At 39.0% G+C, this 18,102-nt stretch overlaps 1 protein-coding gene across 1 annotated transcript; it reads right to left on the reverse strand.

The window, feature by feature from the left end:
• Positions 1-5,093: 5,093 nt before the first annotated feature.
• On the reverse strand, positions 5,094-17,679 carry ARRDC4 (arrestin domain containing 4). Its single transcript, XM_079129395.1, has 8 exons — positions 17,180-17,679; positions 13,100-13,166; positions 12,745-12,892; positions 10,763-10,865; positions 9,539-9,795; positions 8,859-9,021; positions 8,196-8,350; positions 5,094-7,819 (listed from the first exon to the last, which is right to left on the reverse strand). The coding sequence occupies exons 1-8, from the start codon at positions 17,484-17,486 to the stop codon at positions 7,763-7,765; spliced, it is 1,257 nt and encodes a 418-aa protein (XP_078985521.1). The 5' UTR covers positions 17,487-17,679; the 3' UTR covers positions 5,094-7,762.
• Positions 17,680-18,102: the final 423 nt, after the last annotated feature.

An 18,102-nucleotide genomic window follows, 5' to 3' on the forward strand; every position in this document is an offset into this window, starting at 1 on the left:
GACCCAGATCATTGTTGTAAAAATTGCAAGAGGAAGAAAGAAACTCAGTAACTTTAGGAAAATGAGGTCTTGATTCTGTGTGTGTGTGTGCGTGTTTGTGGCCTCTGACCATGTACCTTTGTACACAGAGCTCAGGAGGAAATGCATGGCACAAGTGTGACCAGTGATCCAGAGTCAGACCTTGGTCCCTAGGATCCCCGTAGAGGCTGGAGCTTCCAAGACTCCACTGAAGCAGGAGAGGCCCTGGAGTAGGGAGGTGACAATGGAACCAACTATAAGGCTGGCCTCTGTAGGGCTCACAGTCCAAATGCCAATGGCCAAAAAGGTCTGAGAATTCAGGTTCTATGTAGGTGTTTTTATTGTTTCTGGGAAGGCACTCAGCTTAGGAGCTGTTGAGTGTCATTAGGAGGAATTTAGTGCTGGAGGCTCAGAGATAGGTGACCACAGCTCTCTGTAAAACCCCATATGACGTCTGTGGATGTGGGGAACAGGGTTGCCTTTGATGGGAGGGGCAGGAACAGTGCCAGTTTGCTGGAATTGAGGGACTTTTGGGATGTTGGGTTCTCAATGGTAAAACCAGGGAGGTCCTGGGCAAACCAAAACAAGTTGTTCCCCCTGGGCAAGAGCAGGGGATCATCAGGGTAAGAGAGGCTCAAACTTTAGGACTGTTTAGGTCTTAAGGTATCAATGTCCTTCCAAAAGATTAGGAGAAAGTTAAAATTGAAAACAAACAACAAAAAACAACATTCATACACATAAACTTATCAAAGACAATTTCCTATTTGTGAACTTCTCTGACATATGGAGTCCTTGTTTTTGCTAATGCCAGCCATTTCTGATTAATTCCTCAGTTTAAGGAATTTCTTGCCCTTTTCTCTCCTTGGGGTTCCTGGTGTTGGAGTCGTGGCTCTAGGTCCGCTGTCTGGGGAAGGGCTTGTGCTCAGATCTGTGTACGTGTCACATGGCCAGTGGGAGGCAGAGGCACAAGGTGTGTCCTCAGTCAGCTGCTTAGGCTAAGACCAGACTTGGGGCAATCAGACACGTTCCTGCTGTCCCCAGCAGCTGTCCTGGAGCCTGTGGAGGTGCTGTTTGTCTTGGAACCAACCAGGTTTAGACTGAAGGTTCAAAGATCCAGTATCTCTGGCTGGTGGAAGCTGGAGAGAGAAGATCAGCTGTAAGGTCCCTGGCTACCACCAACCCAGTTCTTTCCCATTAGAGGTCTGTGCTCTGTTCTGTGTTCAGGAGCAAGCTGGAGATCATAAGAGTTTCCCTCCCCTTGCCCCATTTAATGTAAGATGTTTAAAACATCTTCCCATCAGCAGAGGAAATTATCTTGTTTTGTTCTGGGGAGAACAATTATGGAACTGTACTTCAAGTACAGTGAGATTAATTTTTAGAAAAACATGGTATTTATCTGATGCAATCTTGACACTGCCTTAGAGGAGCAGCTGTCAGTGTTCATGCCCACACATGTTGGAGATGTTATCTTTTGCAATCAGGACCAAAGTGTTTGTAATGTCAGATATGATAAAAGTTGGTATTTGCTGTCATGGATTGCCTTGGAACCCAGTATTCCGCATTATAAAAGAGGGCAAAATGGTTGGATTAAGGATAAAATCACACACATTGAGATTTGCTTTTAAATCACCTCTGTAGATGCAGGATTCTCTTAAGGGGTTTACTAGGAATCTTTGGCTTTCTTCTGTTTTAGGAGGATACAGGAAGACTTCAGCTTAATATCAAACTCCAGCCATGTGTATGCATACACGTCATTCCCCATACTTCCTCACCCTGTTTTAATTCAGGCAGAATTTTAAAAATGATAGTATTTAGGTTTCTAAGTTGTTTTTCCATAACCTTGATTCTCTTGAACTATTATGGTGGATCTGTAGTAAAGTTCTCAAGTAGTGAATAACTGGGCAGTTTTTGGCATTTTTGTTTTGTTTTGTTTTGTTTTGTTAAGTGGGCCAGGCTGATGTGGACCTTGTGGTCCTCCCATGTCAGCCTCCTGACTCTCCGACAATACATGTGTGTGCCACCACTTCTGGCTATTTTTTTTTTCTTATTTTTTATTGATGCATTGTATTTGTACATAATGGTGGGATTTTTGACCTATTTGTACATGCGCACATTATAACAGTATAATTTGGCCAGCATCACTCCCCAGGAAAACTGGGGTAGTTTCTTGTATGCACTCACATGTGGACCTAGACCTGTCTCTGTTATGTTCTGGACTATCATGAATCAATATTAGGGTTTTGCTTTGGACTTCCTGAATTGTATTGATATAGGCTGTGTATGAAATGTGCAACTGTTTTGTTGAGTGAGTCCTTATGCCTTTGTTTACTGCTCATCAAAATATCAGCTACAGAAATGAGGCTCGTTTGTGTTCTTCTAGTAGTGGGTTGAATTGGTGCCCTCCCCAGAGTGTCAGGTATATGAGCAGTGCAGGTGCTGAAGAGTTTTCTTGCTCCTGGAGTGAAGCCTCCAGGCAAGGAGCAATGCATCTGTGTTGTGTGCACGTGTGTGCACATGAACACTCTGTATGGACATGTGCGCACATTTATGTGTACTATGTTTTGAAATTAACTAACTATAGGCCTTGAAATTTCATACTTTATTAACTCAACAAATTAGCTTAGAAGGTCTGAACATATTTAGTGATAGCTAAGACAAATATGTTGCATGGGTAAATCACTTAATACATGAACAAGTAGGTGGATTCTGGTTTCATGAAAATTTGGGTGAGGGTGATATCTTTATCAGTGAACATAGAAATAGCTACAAAGACACAATTCATGGTAAATTCAATTATTGTGATAATCTGGATATGGGGATGAATCACCCTCTTTTACCTACTCCCAACCCCTTTACTGCTTTAGTCTATTTTACTACCTTCCATCCCCAATGGACTCGCATCTGGCTTTATTAAAAAGTTCCTTAAGTTAGTATGTAATGGGTTTAAGTAAGTCCATGTTTTATAATGTTGTGTCCATAAGAATAAGCATATATTTTGTAGTTAAAATTTTTTTTGAGCTTACAAGTGGGTTTTCTATATCATCAGATACTAAGAAGTGCAATTGTAAACGAAGGGAACTGAAGGAGAGACAGGAAAAAGAAAAAAGTCCCAGACACTAACACAGACACACAGGCAGATGTAATCTCTTTCCTGAATAATTTGTTAAAATGTATCAGATTCAGAAGCTGATACAACATAGACCCAATATAATTTTAGTCTGTATATAATCCCAATCTATAATTTCATCACAGACATGTCTTATTTATAATATGACAGCTTGCTTCACATTACTTCATGTACTTTATATAAGTTGAAAATGCCCTCTGAAAGTTTGGGTAAATCTGCAATTATGTACTTTCTACATAAAAAGTTTTCAAACTCAAAACTAAAATATTAACAAAAGTATTATGTGTATACAATTATTACACATTTTCTTTGCTAAGTGCAAAATTAAGTTTTAAGTAATTGTTTATCTGTTTTCTTTTAAAACGCATCAGCTGAAATACAAAGAAACAGGCTATTGATGCAAGCAGCAACTTGTATGGATTTTAGGCTGTTATGTGGAGAAAAGCCAGTTTCAAAAAGTACATACTGAATGGTTCCACTTATCTAGCATTTTCAAAATGACAAAATTATAGAGATGGAAAACAGATCAATGGGAGGGGGACAGGGGAGGAGGGTGTGTCTACAAAGGGACAGCTCAGGCAGTTTATTGATGGTGATGGAGTGGTTCCTTATGTGGCTGTGGTGATGATTATGAGTCTCCATGTGATAACGTGTCATAGAACTGTACACAAAAACATACACAAGAAAAATGAATACATGCAAAACTGGCTGGCTGTACCATGTTACTGTCCTAGTTTTGCTAATGCACTATTGTTATGTAAGATGTTACCATGGGGGGGTGATTGATGGGTATATGGGACTTAGCTGTACTATTTTTGCAACTTATTGTGAGTCTATAATTATTTCAAAATATAAAGGTCTTAGAAGTCTGTTGAAGAAAGGATTCTAGCTACTAATTAAACATACTTAGGAAGCAATTTAGACAAAGACTGGTGTCGTTTGTGGAGGAAGGGGTTTTAGATATGAATGCTGAAGCCTCTTGATTTACCATGTGTTTAGTATCCAGGTTGTGACTTTTAAACTGCGTAATTGAAAGCAATGACTGTTTTCTTCACTTCTTTAAAGTTGTAGAATCAGAAAATTTTAGAGCAAGCAGAGACCTCACGGAGAAAGTGGGCCAAGCTCTCAGTTTACATCTCTCTGGGTTTTTGGTAGCCTCACGGTAATGTGAGGGCTTTGTCCTAGTTTCTTTGTTAGTGTCCGGCCTAGTTCTAGATTCTATAATCCACAACTTCCTAATATAAACTACAGAAACTTTAATGGCAATCTCACAAATTTGCCTTAGTATTTATTGAGACAAAACATTTCATGTTATGTTGATGACAAACATGGATGCAGAAACAGTCTATTTATTACATAATAACATCATATCTCATATATTAAAACAACTGGAGAGCAAACTAACCAGGCTAATTTTTCATGCTTAGCTAAGGTTATAATTTTCCAGGACAGAGCATCTGGGCAGTTTCCTTGAGATGATTTACAATCACATCTTCCTTGTACAAATCACAGTGCTTGTATCCATAAGTATTTGTACAGAGAGGAGGCTCATGTAGGTCAGTATTGCCCTTCACTGCCCACAAGACCTGCTCACTCAATCTTGAGGAGATTCTGGCCAAGCAAACACTAAAGCTCAGGAGGACAGAGAGTGGCTGCTATCATCTAGGCACAAACAAAGATATGCTTGCTCACTGATCAGTAGAGCTTAAGCTTCCTTACTCATTTCAAGTATTTTTTTCATGGAATGCTAAAAAGTGGCTCTCTTGGTAAACTGGGCCCAATGTACAAATAAGTTCAAAATCCTAGGTTGTACCTTACCTCCTGATAGCACATACAGAGTCACCTTTTAGTAACACTGTGGTTTTTGGTATTGATTTTCCTTAAGTCTGCAATAATATAAATCAGTCTCAATACACATACAAACAAAAACAAAAATGAAACTAGCAACTCACAGCATTAATAGAATAATTTTATTAACAAAAAGAACCCATGGGGTTCAAACAAGAATACAAAATACAATCTTTAGTTTTCTTCCTGTGGGTTAAACTGTTACATTTTTAATAAAAATAAAAAAGCTTTCATAGTTAACTTATCAAAAACATAACCCCTCCTACTGAGTTTCTTATTGTGCAAAACACAAACACACACACACACACACACACACACACACACACACACACACAAAGTTTTGCCAAGGGAAGGATTTTGTGTGCCAAAAGATGCACATTTTCAATTTTAAACTTTTTGCATCAAAAAAAAAAAAAAAAATTCTAAGGCCACTTTTTTTTTTTTTTTAAACTAAAGAAGAGCAAGAGGGAAATAAACAGTCAAATAATAGCAGCTAAATTTTTATCTTCATTTGCAGATTTTCTCTGTTCCAATGTTTTTCAACATTCATAAAATGATATTTTAATTGTAAAAAGATATGCAGTTTGAATCTACTGCTGCTAAAGGTCAGGTAGACCAATATCAAGTCACACTTCTGATTTATTATCTCGAGCTACAAAATTGTTTCGATTTTGCAGGGGAACTTTGTGATTTCTCTAATCAAGGAGATAAAACAATCCTACAGAAGGATTTCATTAAGTGGTTGCTTTTCTACATGGAGCCAAATAACTAAACTCTCTCTCTGTCCATACTGTTCCCTTTGTTTTGGTTTTGTGGAGATGGACAATGTCTTAACATGGCATGTAAACCACAGCTTAGAAGTAAAAAAACAGCTGAAGATGATCTTTCTCAAGTAAAAATAAAGCTGTTCAGACAGCACTCAAATACACATACCTGCTTAAAGACACACAGAAACAAAACAGCTTAAAAAAAAAAATCTCTAAAAACTAAAGCAAGGACTAAAGTTTTGTGACAAATCTAGTACCACAATTACTGATACAACAGTTTTGCATTGTGATTTTAAACAGTGACTTGTCATGAAAACAAGTGTGTTCAATAGTTACACGATTACAGAGAAGAGAGGTATCTGAGAGGGTGAAAAGCGCACATTTACCTAATGTTTGTAGAAAATCCCTGATCAAATGGCCAACTGATTTTTAAATACAAAGTTTACCATAGAAGAATTTTTCTATTTCTAAGTGAACATACTGATTTAAAGATAAGTTAATCATCTTATTGAATGAAGTACAGTATCATGCCTGGGAAGCACCAGGGTTTCTGGATCAAACCCTTAAGACCCAGTTGGTCCATAATCTCTATCATGGGAATCCCTATTTCCTTTTCACTTAGTGTCCAGAAATGTTCTCAGCTCACAGAACCAACAGACTGAAGGAAAAGCAGGTGAGCTTGTGACCATGTACAGGACGGGAGGGGGGACGGTGAAAATACTGCTAGAACATTTAGCAGCAACACAATCCTGTTGGTCTGAATATCCTGAGGTTAAATGGCAATTAAACTATTGCACCAAAACAATAAAGAAAATCACAGTTTAAATTGAATTGCTAAAGAATTGGAAAACAACATATAATGCAGTGATTACTATCAGTCAACTTAAGCCTTTTGATAGAAATTAAATGTATGTCTTTTTGAAAAAATGTTTTTACCCTCTTTGATTTTGCATTTATTTGAAATATCCTTAGGTATACATGTATTTGTTTTCACTTAATGCTAACCTTGTGGATTTTCTCCTTGGTCTAGTTTCAGATTTAGTGATAGATAAGACTGCTTTAGTAAATAGCAGAAACCCTGAAGAAGGGTGATCAGGCCTGGAGTTTAAAAAACATATCTGATAACCCCATTAGAGGTAGGTTAAGATTATTATTATTATTATTTTTGACTGTGTAGTTATCAAGGCATCCTGAAGATGTAACCTTTTGGTTCCCCTTTCTTTTTCTAATGTGCCCATAGGAAATTAAGACAAGAGGAAAATCAAATATATATCCTGTTGAAGTACTTACAGTTGGTAAAAAGTACAGCCTTCAACAACTCACGTTTTCATGTGAAAATTCACCTTTCCCCTTTGAAGTGGCAAGTCTTCCACAACCCTTCTAGGTTTCCTAACAAGTACACTGAAACCTACTACCGAAGGAGTGAAAACTGTCATTACTTCATTAAGACCTTATGTGAGCATGGTCTCAAGAAAGGATGCTTCCAAGGACTTTAGTCCTTGATGTGGTAATATGGAAAGAAATCATGAAGACCCTGAAACCTGAGGGTCTCACTTTGTATTTAGAGTAGGCCACTTTGCCATTCACACACACTTCTATGCAGCTTGGTTCTCCGTAACTATCTTTTCCCATTGAGTCTGTGTTGCCTTAAGTTTAGACGCCTTGGTTCCGTTCCACGTTGATAAGCCTTCTTCAGGACGTGCTCACACAGCACTCCCACCAGTTCCAGGCTCCCTTCTCTCAGGTCAGCACAGGCACGCCTTCACTTACTCTGCCACCACCAGGACTTCCATTACATTCTTCGACTTTTCACATCTTCATCCCATTTTTCAAAGGGGACATATGACCACAAACTTGTGCAACCATCCTATTGGCCCACTGGAATGTTCTCATATTCTTACTTATGTTCTTAAGTTAGCCTTCTCTCCCTCACCCTCAGAAAGGCAGGGGAAAGAAGCAACATTCTAATTTGATGATGAACACAGTGATTTCTGAAGTACATTCAGAGAATGAAGGAAACAGGCTGGGTGTCTTCTACATCACTAGGATGTGGATCAACCTAAGGGGGGAAAGTGAGATTACAGTTGTAGCATTCTTTAAAGTGGTTTTATTATCTACTTCTAATTATATGATGGCTATAGGCCAAGTTGCCCAGAGCCTATCATTACTAAGCCCCAGCAGGCTATTATGTTCTTGGTATTCCACAGCTATATAACACTTGAAAAGTCAGTCCATGACACTATATATGTATGTCATAGATCCCATGGAAAATACTGGAAAATGTGCTAATGTATTAGTAGTAATCTATAGGCACAGAAAAAACACATTTCTATGTATCCTCTTCTAATTATGAGTCAGCAAAGATGACAGGAGGATAGCAAATGATTATTTGCAGACAGCATAATAAATGTCTAATTTTCTTTCACTTTGTTTACCTCTGAATAAAGTGGTGGGGGCTGAAACCGGAATTCTTGTATGCAGGCAAACATAGGATAGCACGCCTCTCCCTCACAGTCAGGGGGCTGAGGGTAAGGAGGAACGTGTCTAGAGAATTCTTCCTCTGATACCACATCTGCATAATTTGGTGGTGCTGAAACAGTAATGGAGTTAGAGCTAAGATGATTTATCCCTTCTGAATTCTAATAAAGATAAGACATTTAGCTATACTGAAAATGAAAATAAGGCATTTCCCTCTAATGAGCAAGTTTTTATGCCCACTGCAATGAAAAACTTTGATTCTGCTTTTGTTAAATCACTCCTAATATTGATTATATTCTACTCTTTTGAGACTCTTTTTTGGATAGTCTAGGCAACTATCCCTAAAATGTGGCTACAGAAAATACTTAACACTGTATTTTTATTTTGACTATCACTGTTTTACTATTACCAATGGGCATTAAGAGATGTGGTTTTATTCCTGAGTCTGCCATCAGCAGTTTTGTGTCCAGAAATGACTTATGATTCTCTACTAGTAAAAAGAATAAGGGTAGTTGTAGTAGCAGTATTAATTAACATTTGAACATTATTATCTTATATGTCCTATTCATAGCTACTTTCTATGTAAGGCTTCATTATGAGAGGACTTCAAAATACCTTACCTTCAGGCTGTTCTGGCAGGGTCAGTGTCAACCAGCTCATATCCATTCTGAACTGGCTGGCAATGCTGGGGTTTCTGCTGCCAAAACCATTATAGGGAATTGTACCAATAACTAAAGGCAGCTCAAGCATCAATTTTTTAGCACCAGGAATGTGAATGTATACCTAATATTTAAAAATAGAGGAGAAAGGCACAAATCTAACTTAGGCTTACAGAAGATAGCCTGATTAATTTTTTTCAAGGCAACAAATGCCTTTATCACCAACCACCCCACCCCCATTACAAATGTAAGCTGTCCTGACTAAACAAAATAAAGAAAAAACAAAATGAGGAGTACACAAAATGCAATGAGTACCTTTTGACAGGAATCTGGCCTCAGTGTACTTTGCTTAAGTTTGCATGGTTTATAATAATAAATAATTAAGTACATGTCATCAATGTAACAAGCACCCCTTAAAGCACCTCAATCCCTTTATGTTACTTTGTTCAATTCCTGGGGAGACAGATTGCTTTTTGTAAAAGCAAAAGCCAATCTTCATATATTTCACAATTGGTAGGAATGCTGACATAAAGTGACATTTTCCTAAGTATTAACTCAGCAATAATATTCACAGACAATAATGTGGCTCTAGTTATTGCGCTGTCCCAAGTATGTTTAATTTTACAAAGAGCACTGCTTACGGCTAGGGAATAGTCCACTCTGATAATGCAGCAATCCAGGATGGATGGAGTAACAGGTGGGATTTTAAGAGTTTTCCCGTTCCAAATGTCGGTGCTCCCAGATGCAATGTGGTTTCCTCGCACATTGGCAACCATGTGACGGACAGTCTTTGTTTTTCCACTAGCCAAATATGTCTGGGTTTGGAAAATAGCTGCTTTGGGAACAATCAGACGAGAAGAACAATTCTCTATTTCTGCATAGATTGGAATAGCTTCTCCTAAAAAGAAAACAAAAACAGGATGGATTCAGAGACTTTTCAAAAAGTTCTCCTCGAAATCAAAGTGTGTCATTACCAATTAAAGCTGAAATGTTCTAACATTAATAAACTAAGAAGTCCTGATAGATAACTTGCCTTGTAAATCTGCATCAGATAAGTGCAAATTCACTGTAAGTTAGATAGATATTATTTTCTAATTATTGCATTATTTCCTTTTCTGTAGCAAGATGATATTAACAATTCTAGAGATATGTAAATGGCCAGTATGCATATAAATTAAGGTAAACATACACGTAAATGATTTAGTACTTTGTTAAGTTGAAAAGATTACTAACAAACACACTAGTGGTTATCATGTTAAATTCCTCCCACCAGGAAAACAAAGCCTTTTGAGGAATTACTAATGCTAAGGCACAAATAACACAATGGATGGAATTTTACAGCATTACACATCGCGCCATATTCATTCCATGTTCAATTCCAACAAGCCAAAACCTGGAAGTAGAGGCTAAATCTACTACAGCCATTAGGCCCTTCACAAAAGATAGTTTGAATTTGAATGTCACTAAAGTTTGATAATGTTCTATATTCTAGGCCTATATATTTGTATATCTCAAACCAGCAGGGAATTAGGATACTAAGAGTACTTTCATATTAACAATAGTTCTCTTCTGAGCAACATGACTCTAGATGTTCTTTTGCAACTAGGATACTGGCACTTTGCCACTCTTGAAGTTTTATTCTTTGTTACTAAAGTAACAGGACTGAGGTCAGAAATACCAGTAGTTTTTCTGGAACCTATTCATTCATTTAAAAATACTTGAACATCAATTATTATATTAAAAATTATTATTTGTGACTTAAAATATGATATACTTGTATATTACAAAACACTATTTAAAATCATTCAAAATTAGCTAATAAAATGAACAAGTCAATCAGTCGGACTTCCCAACATGCTGCTTACCATTACAGTATCCCTTTCTTTCAATTTTGGCACTCAGCGAGACTGGACCAGAAGTAAAAAACCAACAGCCAACCATTTTCTCTTGAGTTTTCAATACAGGGGTCTTGAAAATTTAAAATAAAATCACCTTAATTAAATCATTTTAGAGAACTCATGGAACTTAAAATTATCTTTCTTCATCGAATAGATGTAAAGAAATATGGAACTTTCTTAGTCTCATGCAACATCTCGGGCACTAAATCTCATTTTCTTCTTAAGAATGCTAGGGTGAATTTTCAGATTCAAATTAGCATGACATCATCCTATTTTACTTTGAAGTTACTGTATTTCTGGGAAATGATATACTAGCTCTTTAAAAAAGCAAAGGCTGTATTAGTACCTATAAACATGACGGAACTATTTTCAGGTTTTATGTATACAGAACACAAAAGGAAAAATAATATAAAAATTATCAAAATGCTATATTTGTTTTGGTATTTACCATGTGAAATAAGCAAATGGTCTTTTCTTCTTTCTTTCTTACTTCAATGCATTATCAGAAATTTCAAATGGTTTTGGGGCTTTGTGAAACAATAATAGTGTGCCAACATACATGTTAACAGATCTGAGAAGGTTATTAAATGCATTATGCTCTGTCATAGTATTTTATTCTATTTTTAAATATCAAGGAAAATGATAAAGGATTTAAAATGCTCAGTATACAAGCTACATATACCAAAAGTGTTCTGTAAAATTACTTGCAACAGTTTTTCTTTGTAGAAAGAATACTAAGGAATAATGAGTGCTTCTTTTTAGCAAAAACAAAATCCCTTTAAGTAATTTGTCATAATGATCATAAGAATACTTAACTGTCCTATTCTAAGTAGTTTTTTAAAATGCAGACACTTAGCATCACCAATTTTTAAAATGGGTTTTAAGGAGGTATAAGTTCATAGCTATAAGCCAGGTCAGTTGGGTGCTGGCTATTTTATGATTTTAGGCATAAGAGACCATGCTAACATGCATACTTGTTATCTTTTATCCAAAGGTAACATTACAGTAAATACCACTTCTTTTTCATGTGAAAATAGGAGTTAAACAACTTTTAATTGTTGGCTTTTTCCTTGTTTTTTAAAACACTGGCTAGAAAAATAATACTAAAATACATCTTTGTCACATCAGTTCCATGATGGAAAGTTTAAATTATCTCAGTATTTTCTATGAAGTAAGAAATCATTCATTCATATTTAAATGAAGAACCATTAGGTCCTAGTAGCTATCATGAAAGTACAAGGTATAATTTTATATTATTTTGATAATATGGGTTTAGATAAAAGAATCTAGCTCATTAGCTCCCATCTTGCCTATTCTGTTGTTACTTATAGCCTGATCTTTCTTATCAGTCTACAGTATTTCTGGTGATTATTAGAAGTTCAATGCTTTAATGTGGCCAAATCTGTCATAAGGAGATGATAAGTGAAAGGATCTCAGCAGCAGCTGCATGCACTTACTTAATGTTAGAAAATGACATGCAAAATGGAAGGATACATAGCATAATGGCCTGAGCCTCAATAACAGGCTGAGCATGATTAATACTCTTCCATAATTACTGTTCCTCAACCTGCTATTATTGAAGAGTTTAGAATACCACAGTCCTGTGAATGTGGCCGCTCTGGTAAAAGTAACTACGCTCTGTGTGTGCATTATTGTTATTAAGCCTTATTAATGCATTTCAAGCCTGTGTAACTTTTTGGCAAAAGAACCCTGAACAGCAGGGACATAATCAATAGTATTAACACACACAATTTGTAATTTGCCCAACCTAGAATCATATATTTATTGTGAATGCCTATGGGTTACAAGATTATATTTTCTAAGCCATCAGAAAGTGACAGGACAGAATACTACTGAACTGTCTAAATACAGATACCACTGTTGAAAGGAAGAAGGAAAGGGGGAATAGAGGAAGAGAGGAAGGAGGATGAGGAAGAGGAAGAACTTACCAATAATGCTGGTGTGTTGACATCGACATGACTAACAACCTGGAGTTCTCGTTTTACACTCTGATCTGGTACCTTGGGTCGTTCCAAAACTGCCTTCACACAGTACTGAATGCTTCCGTATTTCCCAGTAAATGAGGTTACCAAAGGTCTGAAACAAACCAAGGCATTAATTTATGAGTTTACTCTTCAGTTGACCAACTCAGAAAAAGCATGCTTTAAAATGGTGGTTTAGGTTGAAAAAGTGGGAGGGGCCGCTGAGGATGAACACACACTTTAGAGCCGGAAGATCCTGACAGACTCAAACATGGGATGGACACACTGCAAAGAAAATCACAAACTCTTCTGCTTTACTTACTCAGATGGAAGTTGAAAGCGAAATGGAAATTCATGTTTTCCAGGCTGCAATAAAATGACGGCTTCACCTACAGAAGAGATTATTTTAATGAAGGTTAGTATTAGAAAAAGAGTTTCACAATTTAAATCATATTTCCTGAAGGAAGTTTTCCTGGCTATAAGATGCAGTAGTGTCCAAAAATTCATTAAAAAGACTCAGAGAATTAAATGTGAATCAGTTTTTAGTCGGTAAAACACACACACACACACACACACACACACACACACACACATGCATCTTCTATCCTAGAAAAGATAGATTACACAAGTAATTACCATGAAGTTCTAGAGCTCAGGGCACCAATATACATATAAAGTATACAGTACATGTGTATACACACACACACATCCACAAACATTTACCCGACTTTATCATACTAACATGAGATGCCAATATTAAATTGGACCTAAATTAATTTAGAAAAAATAGATTTATTTCTATATACAAAATTCACACTATATTCTTTGGGAAGAGAAGGACATAGAAATAAAAAATCTTGAAGATTATTAATAGTGCTTATAATATGAAACAGCCAAACCAACAAGACAAGCCACGAAGCAAGAGTCAGGTATTTACCCTTCAACTCTACTGAGATTAACAGGATTTCTTAGCGGTTAACTTGGATTTACCAAGGAAGGACATCACCCCCTCCCCTGCTCTGGATTGCCAGTTTCATTTTATTTCTTGCATGGGCTTATAACTGATGGTGAGAAGGCCAAAAATGCAGTGTGTGTATGGACTGTAAAGACCAGAGACACTGCTGGAGTCTCTGATGAAGGTACGTAGACAATCTGTTAAGAGTTCAGGTCCAAAGGGACTTGATGGCTTCCAGTACTGGTCAGGTGGCTCTCCTGAGCGTTTTTAAAACGTTCTCTCATTTCAAGTTCAGATTGAAGACTGAATTTTTGAAGGACAGAAGTCAGTAGTAAAGTGGGATTTTTAAAAACTTAATTAGTAGAGCTTCATGACTTTAAGCAATTCAGTTAACATTTTAAACCTTGTACATTTGGAAAATAGGAACATATTACTGGCCTGCTAAGTCTTTTAAATCATCTTAAGTGTTTAATGTGTAATGCATTAGGAAGAAAAAGTCATAAGTCCATTTGCATAGATGTACTTCACAGGTGGGTGACTTGAAGGCAGAGTCAACAATAACCAGTTGCAGGGTTATGAGATCAGATTAAACGATAGTGACAGGGTGAGTCCCAGGGGCTCAGGTATGCTCAGGAGTGGCCCTACAGGTCAACAGTGTCACAGCAGAGCTATACTGGAAGGAAGGGAAGCTTCTGCACTGTTCAGCTATCCAGTGACAGGCTCAGGAACCAATGCTCCCGAGAGAGCTGGACTATAAATTCAAACTTGTAATCATTAGATTATAGAACATGACAAAGTACTTACAAATGTTTAAAAATGTGGGTTTCATCTGAGTTCAAAATTTATAGGGCTTAGATGTCAGGCATTGTTGATAAAATGATGAATAACTTCAATTCCTCAAAAGGCGACTAGACACTTGTACACAAGTAATTACTAGACAGTGCTAGAGCCTAGAACATACACACAGGATTATGCAGACACTGAAGACCTGAGGTTGGACTGGAGATGAGTGGGAAGGGGTTGAGATGAAGGGCATGGCATATGGAAGCGTGACAGTCATGTGGAGAACACAGTTGGCTAGGACACCAAAAGCAAGTGAGAAAGATGAAGTTCCTCTTTCAGAGAGAAAACAAATCAGCAAAGGACTCTACTCCTTAAAATGAGACTTTCAACCATCTTAAAAAATAATTTAAAAAAAACAACAACAGGAAACTGATAAACATGGGCTATAGTATTTGGAATAAAACCTTTGTTTCATTCTCTTTATTATTTTTAATGAAAACATTCACAACCATGTGGACATTTCTGCTTCGGTTCTCATGGTTCATTACTTCTCTGACTTATATACTGAGGGCTACAGAGTCACAGGGAGATGTTTCATTTACTAATGGTCTCACAGCCATAGCTCAGAATTAAAGGTTTTCATGAGCTGAGGGTTCTATAAGACCATTAGAGGCAGAGTCTGGGGCTCAGGGTCTTGCATGAGGTCATATTGCTAGTGGGTGCCCAAGAACTGAAACCTACTGTGGTTCTGTCTTTTTGTCCTTCTTTCAATATTTGTTAATAAACATATGAAGAAAATCAGCCCCAAAGATAGAAAGTAGTTGGATTAGACTAATAATGTCAAAGAAATATCTGGAGAGATTTTTTGAAAGTAGATCCTAGGGTTGTACTTTTCAGAAATCTAAATCTCTAAAAAATCTCTTTTGGTGACTGAAAGACAGCCAAGTTTTCAAATTAAGTGATCCTGAGAACCTATGACTGTGTTAAGTTGCTTGTTTCTTTCCAGTTATGGATATTAGGGGCAGTTCCCCCCCACACACACACAACTAAAAGAAACTGATTTAAAAAAATATATAATTGTTGCTAATATTAGTTATGATACATTACTAAAACAAGATGAAATTTGCATATTGTCTAGGTTTAGAGACTCCATTCCATCAGAATGAAAAATAAGATTTGACTTGTGAATTGAAAAACCATTTGCCAGGCCAGATTTTACCAAAGCAATTTTATTCCTAATTCCACATTCAATTACTTTTAATTTTGTATCCATTTACTCAATAGTTATAGGTTTGGGAAATTAAAGTTTTGGACAAAAACCAATTTATTTCTCTCTCCCATGGCCCTTTCCTCCAGTCAGCCATCTTGAAAATCTGTGCTGGCTATAACCACTGGGAGAGGCCGGGCTGGTGATCCTGGAAACCACACTAATGAAAGACTATGAGGGCAGGTAAGAACTGTCTCCTAACACCCGAGGATACATTGGTTCCAAACATCCTTTCCCTCACTATAAATCTGCGCTCACTAAGATTATCAAACACTTTGAGGATTTAACTGTAGATGGTCTATTCCATAGTAGGATTAAGACTAAACTGCAGTGCATTTTGTGGAAGATACAGTAATGTTTAAGCTTATAAATATAATGTATTTCACTCTTCAAACTACCTTATTTGATAGCTAAAAGCTGATGAGGCAGAAAGGTAAGAGTCTAAAATAGTTTCCTCTTTAAAAAAAAAAAAACAAAAACAAAAAAACTAAACACTTTCTTAGTATTTTCATACTAAGAAAGGGTAGTATTAGTATTAGTATTTTCATACTAATTAAGGGTATCAATTTTGGTACCCATCCATCCATGTAGTGGGTCTCTGCATGGACACTTCTAGAAAAGCCTACACTAATTGGCTGGATTTCACAGGAGTGAACAGGAAGGGGTAATCCAGAAATGCCCAGATGGCAGTCTACAAAGGCCTTTTGGGAAAGGGAGACAGGCAGGAGGAACAGGATGTAAAGGAAACAAAAAAGAGGCAATATCTGATAAAGGCAGAACTCTTAATAAAAAAGCTGCCCTACTCCCGAGAAGATGGAACTCAAGTGTGATGGTAAGGTCTAGAAACACTTCCTTTGAACCACCTCTCAAGAACTACTTCCCTTTTCCCAAGACCGAGTTTCTGCTAATTCATCATGAACCAAGGAGTGCCTAGATCCACGATGGGAAGGAATGGAGGCCCACAAAACACTAGGCATCAGAATGGAACCTTAGAGACCCCGATTCTACCCCCCATGCCCACGGCCAGAAAGAACCTAGATCCCAGGATCCCGACAGTCTAATCACAGGTCTCCATGGCAACGGCCCACTCCCTTTGGGTTCTAGAAGATCCTGGGACACCAGGTGTTTGATCAGGGCCAGCAGGAACAAGGCGCCACATAGAGCTGCGCCCCGCCGCGCAAAGTCTGGTCTCAAGTGCTGTGAGGCAGGGGCACAAGCATTGTTACCTGCCCCTCACCTGCGACCCCACGGGGATCCCACCTCCGGAAGCCTGTCACAGGCCCACCTGCCTGGCGGGCATTCTGCCGGCGCGCGATCCTCCAGAGAACGTCCCCCTCCCGGCCCAAACCCCCGGAGCCCGCGGCCTGGGAGGAACCCGGGCAGTGGCGCCCACTCACCGGCCGGGGGCTCGCGCAGGCTCAGGCGCACGTTCAGGTACTCCACCTCCGAGGCGGCAGCAGGAGCCGCGCCGCTGGCCGAGATGCGGGCGCTAGCACTCGGGCCCCAGGTGGCGGTGGCACGGCCCTGGGCCTCCAGACGTAGTAAGCGCAGGGCCACCGGTTCGGTCGCCTCCAGCAGCACGTGCCCGGCTACTGTCTCACCGCTGGAGTAGCAGCCCTTGCGCTCGTCTTCGAACACCAGACCCAGGCTTTTCACGCGGCCCTCGGAACCTAAGGCCGCGGTGGACCCCGCCTCTCCGCCCATCCCGCTGGCGACGCGACCCCGCCACGGAGGTCCGGAGAGGCCGGGAGCCGGGGTCGCGAGCAAAGAGGCGCCGCTGTCAAGGGCGCCTGCCACACGCCAAGGGCCACCGCGGCCGCTGTGCGGTGCCCGGTGAAGCACCAGCCCACGGCGGAGCCTGTCGCTTTAACAAACCTAACTGGGACTGGAATGGGGCAGAGACAGCCCACCCCCGGGGCGCGCCCATAGGCCAGCTGTGAGACCTGCTTCTTGCCAATTGGTTGTAAATGGCCACTGAATCATTTCATTGGCGCCCCCACGCAAAGTCTAGCTCATGTAGGCAGTGCGTGATCAAGCAGTGTTGACCAATCGACGGACGCAAGAGTGCACGTGCACAGGCCGTTTATTGGCTGGGGCAAGGCACAGTCCCGGGGCATAGACCAATAATAAGGTGGAGCGCCCATGTGGACAGATAGTGGGAAACAATATCTGTTAGGGAGGGGGCAGAGCAGGGTACCTCCGCTTTCGGCGTGTCAGCTGTTCCTATGGTTACATGCGGGGGCGGGGTTTCTAGCTGCGTGGGATCTGTTGTTCGGAGTCACTGGGTTTGCGCTAGAACTTGAAATTGTGGCTACAGCAG

The sequence above is a fragment of the Sciurus vulgaris genome, assembly GCF_902686455.1.
Source record: "Sciurus vulgaris genome assembly, chromosome: 2".
NCBI lineage: Eukaryota > Metazoa > Chordata > Mammalia > Rodentia > Sciuridae > Sciurus > Sciurus vulgaris.

What these genes read in the sequence shown, in the direction of transcription:
- ARRDC4 (XM_079129395.1), bottom strand. Translation starts at nt 17,486, where the DNA reads ATGGGCGGAGAGGCGGGGTCCACCGCGGCCTTAGGTTCCGAGGGCCGC. An exon ending in CCTGCGCGAGCCCCCGGCCG is followed by an intron (nt 13,167 to 17,179) that starts GTGAGTGGGCGC and finishes TCTCTTCTGTAG; the next exon opens with GTGAAGCCGTCATTTTATTG. An exon ending in TCAACACACCAGCATTATTG is followed by an intron (nt 10,866 to 12,744) that starts GTAAGTTCTTCC and finishes TAAATTTTCAAG; the next exon opens with ACCCCTGTATTGAAAACTCA.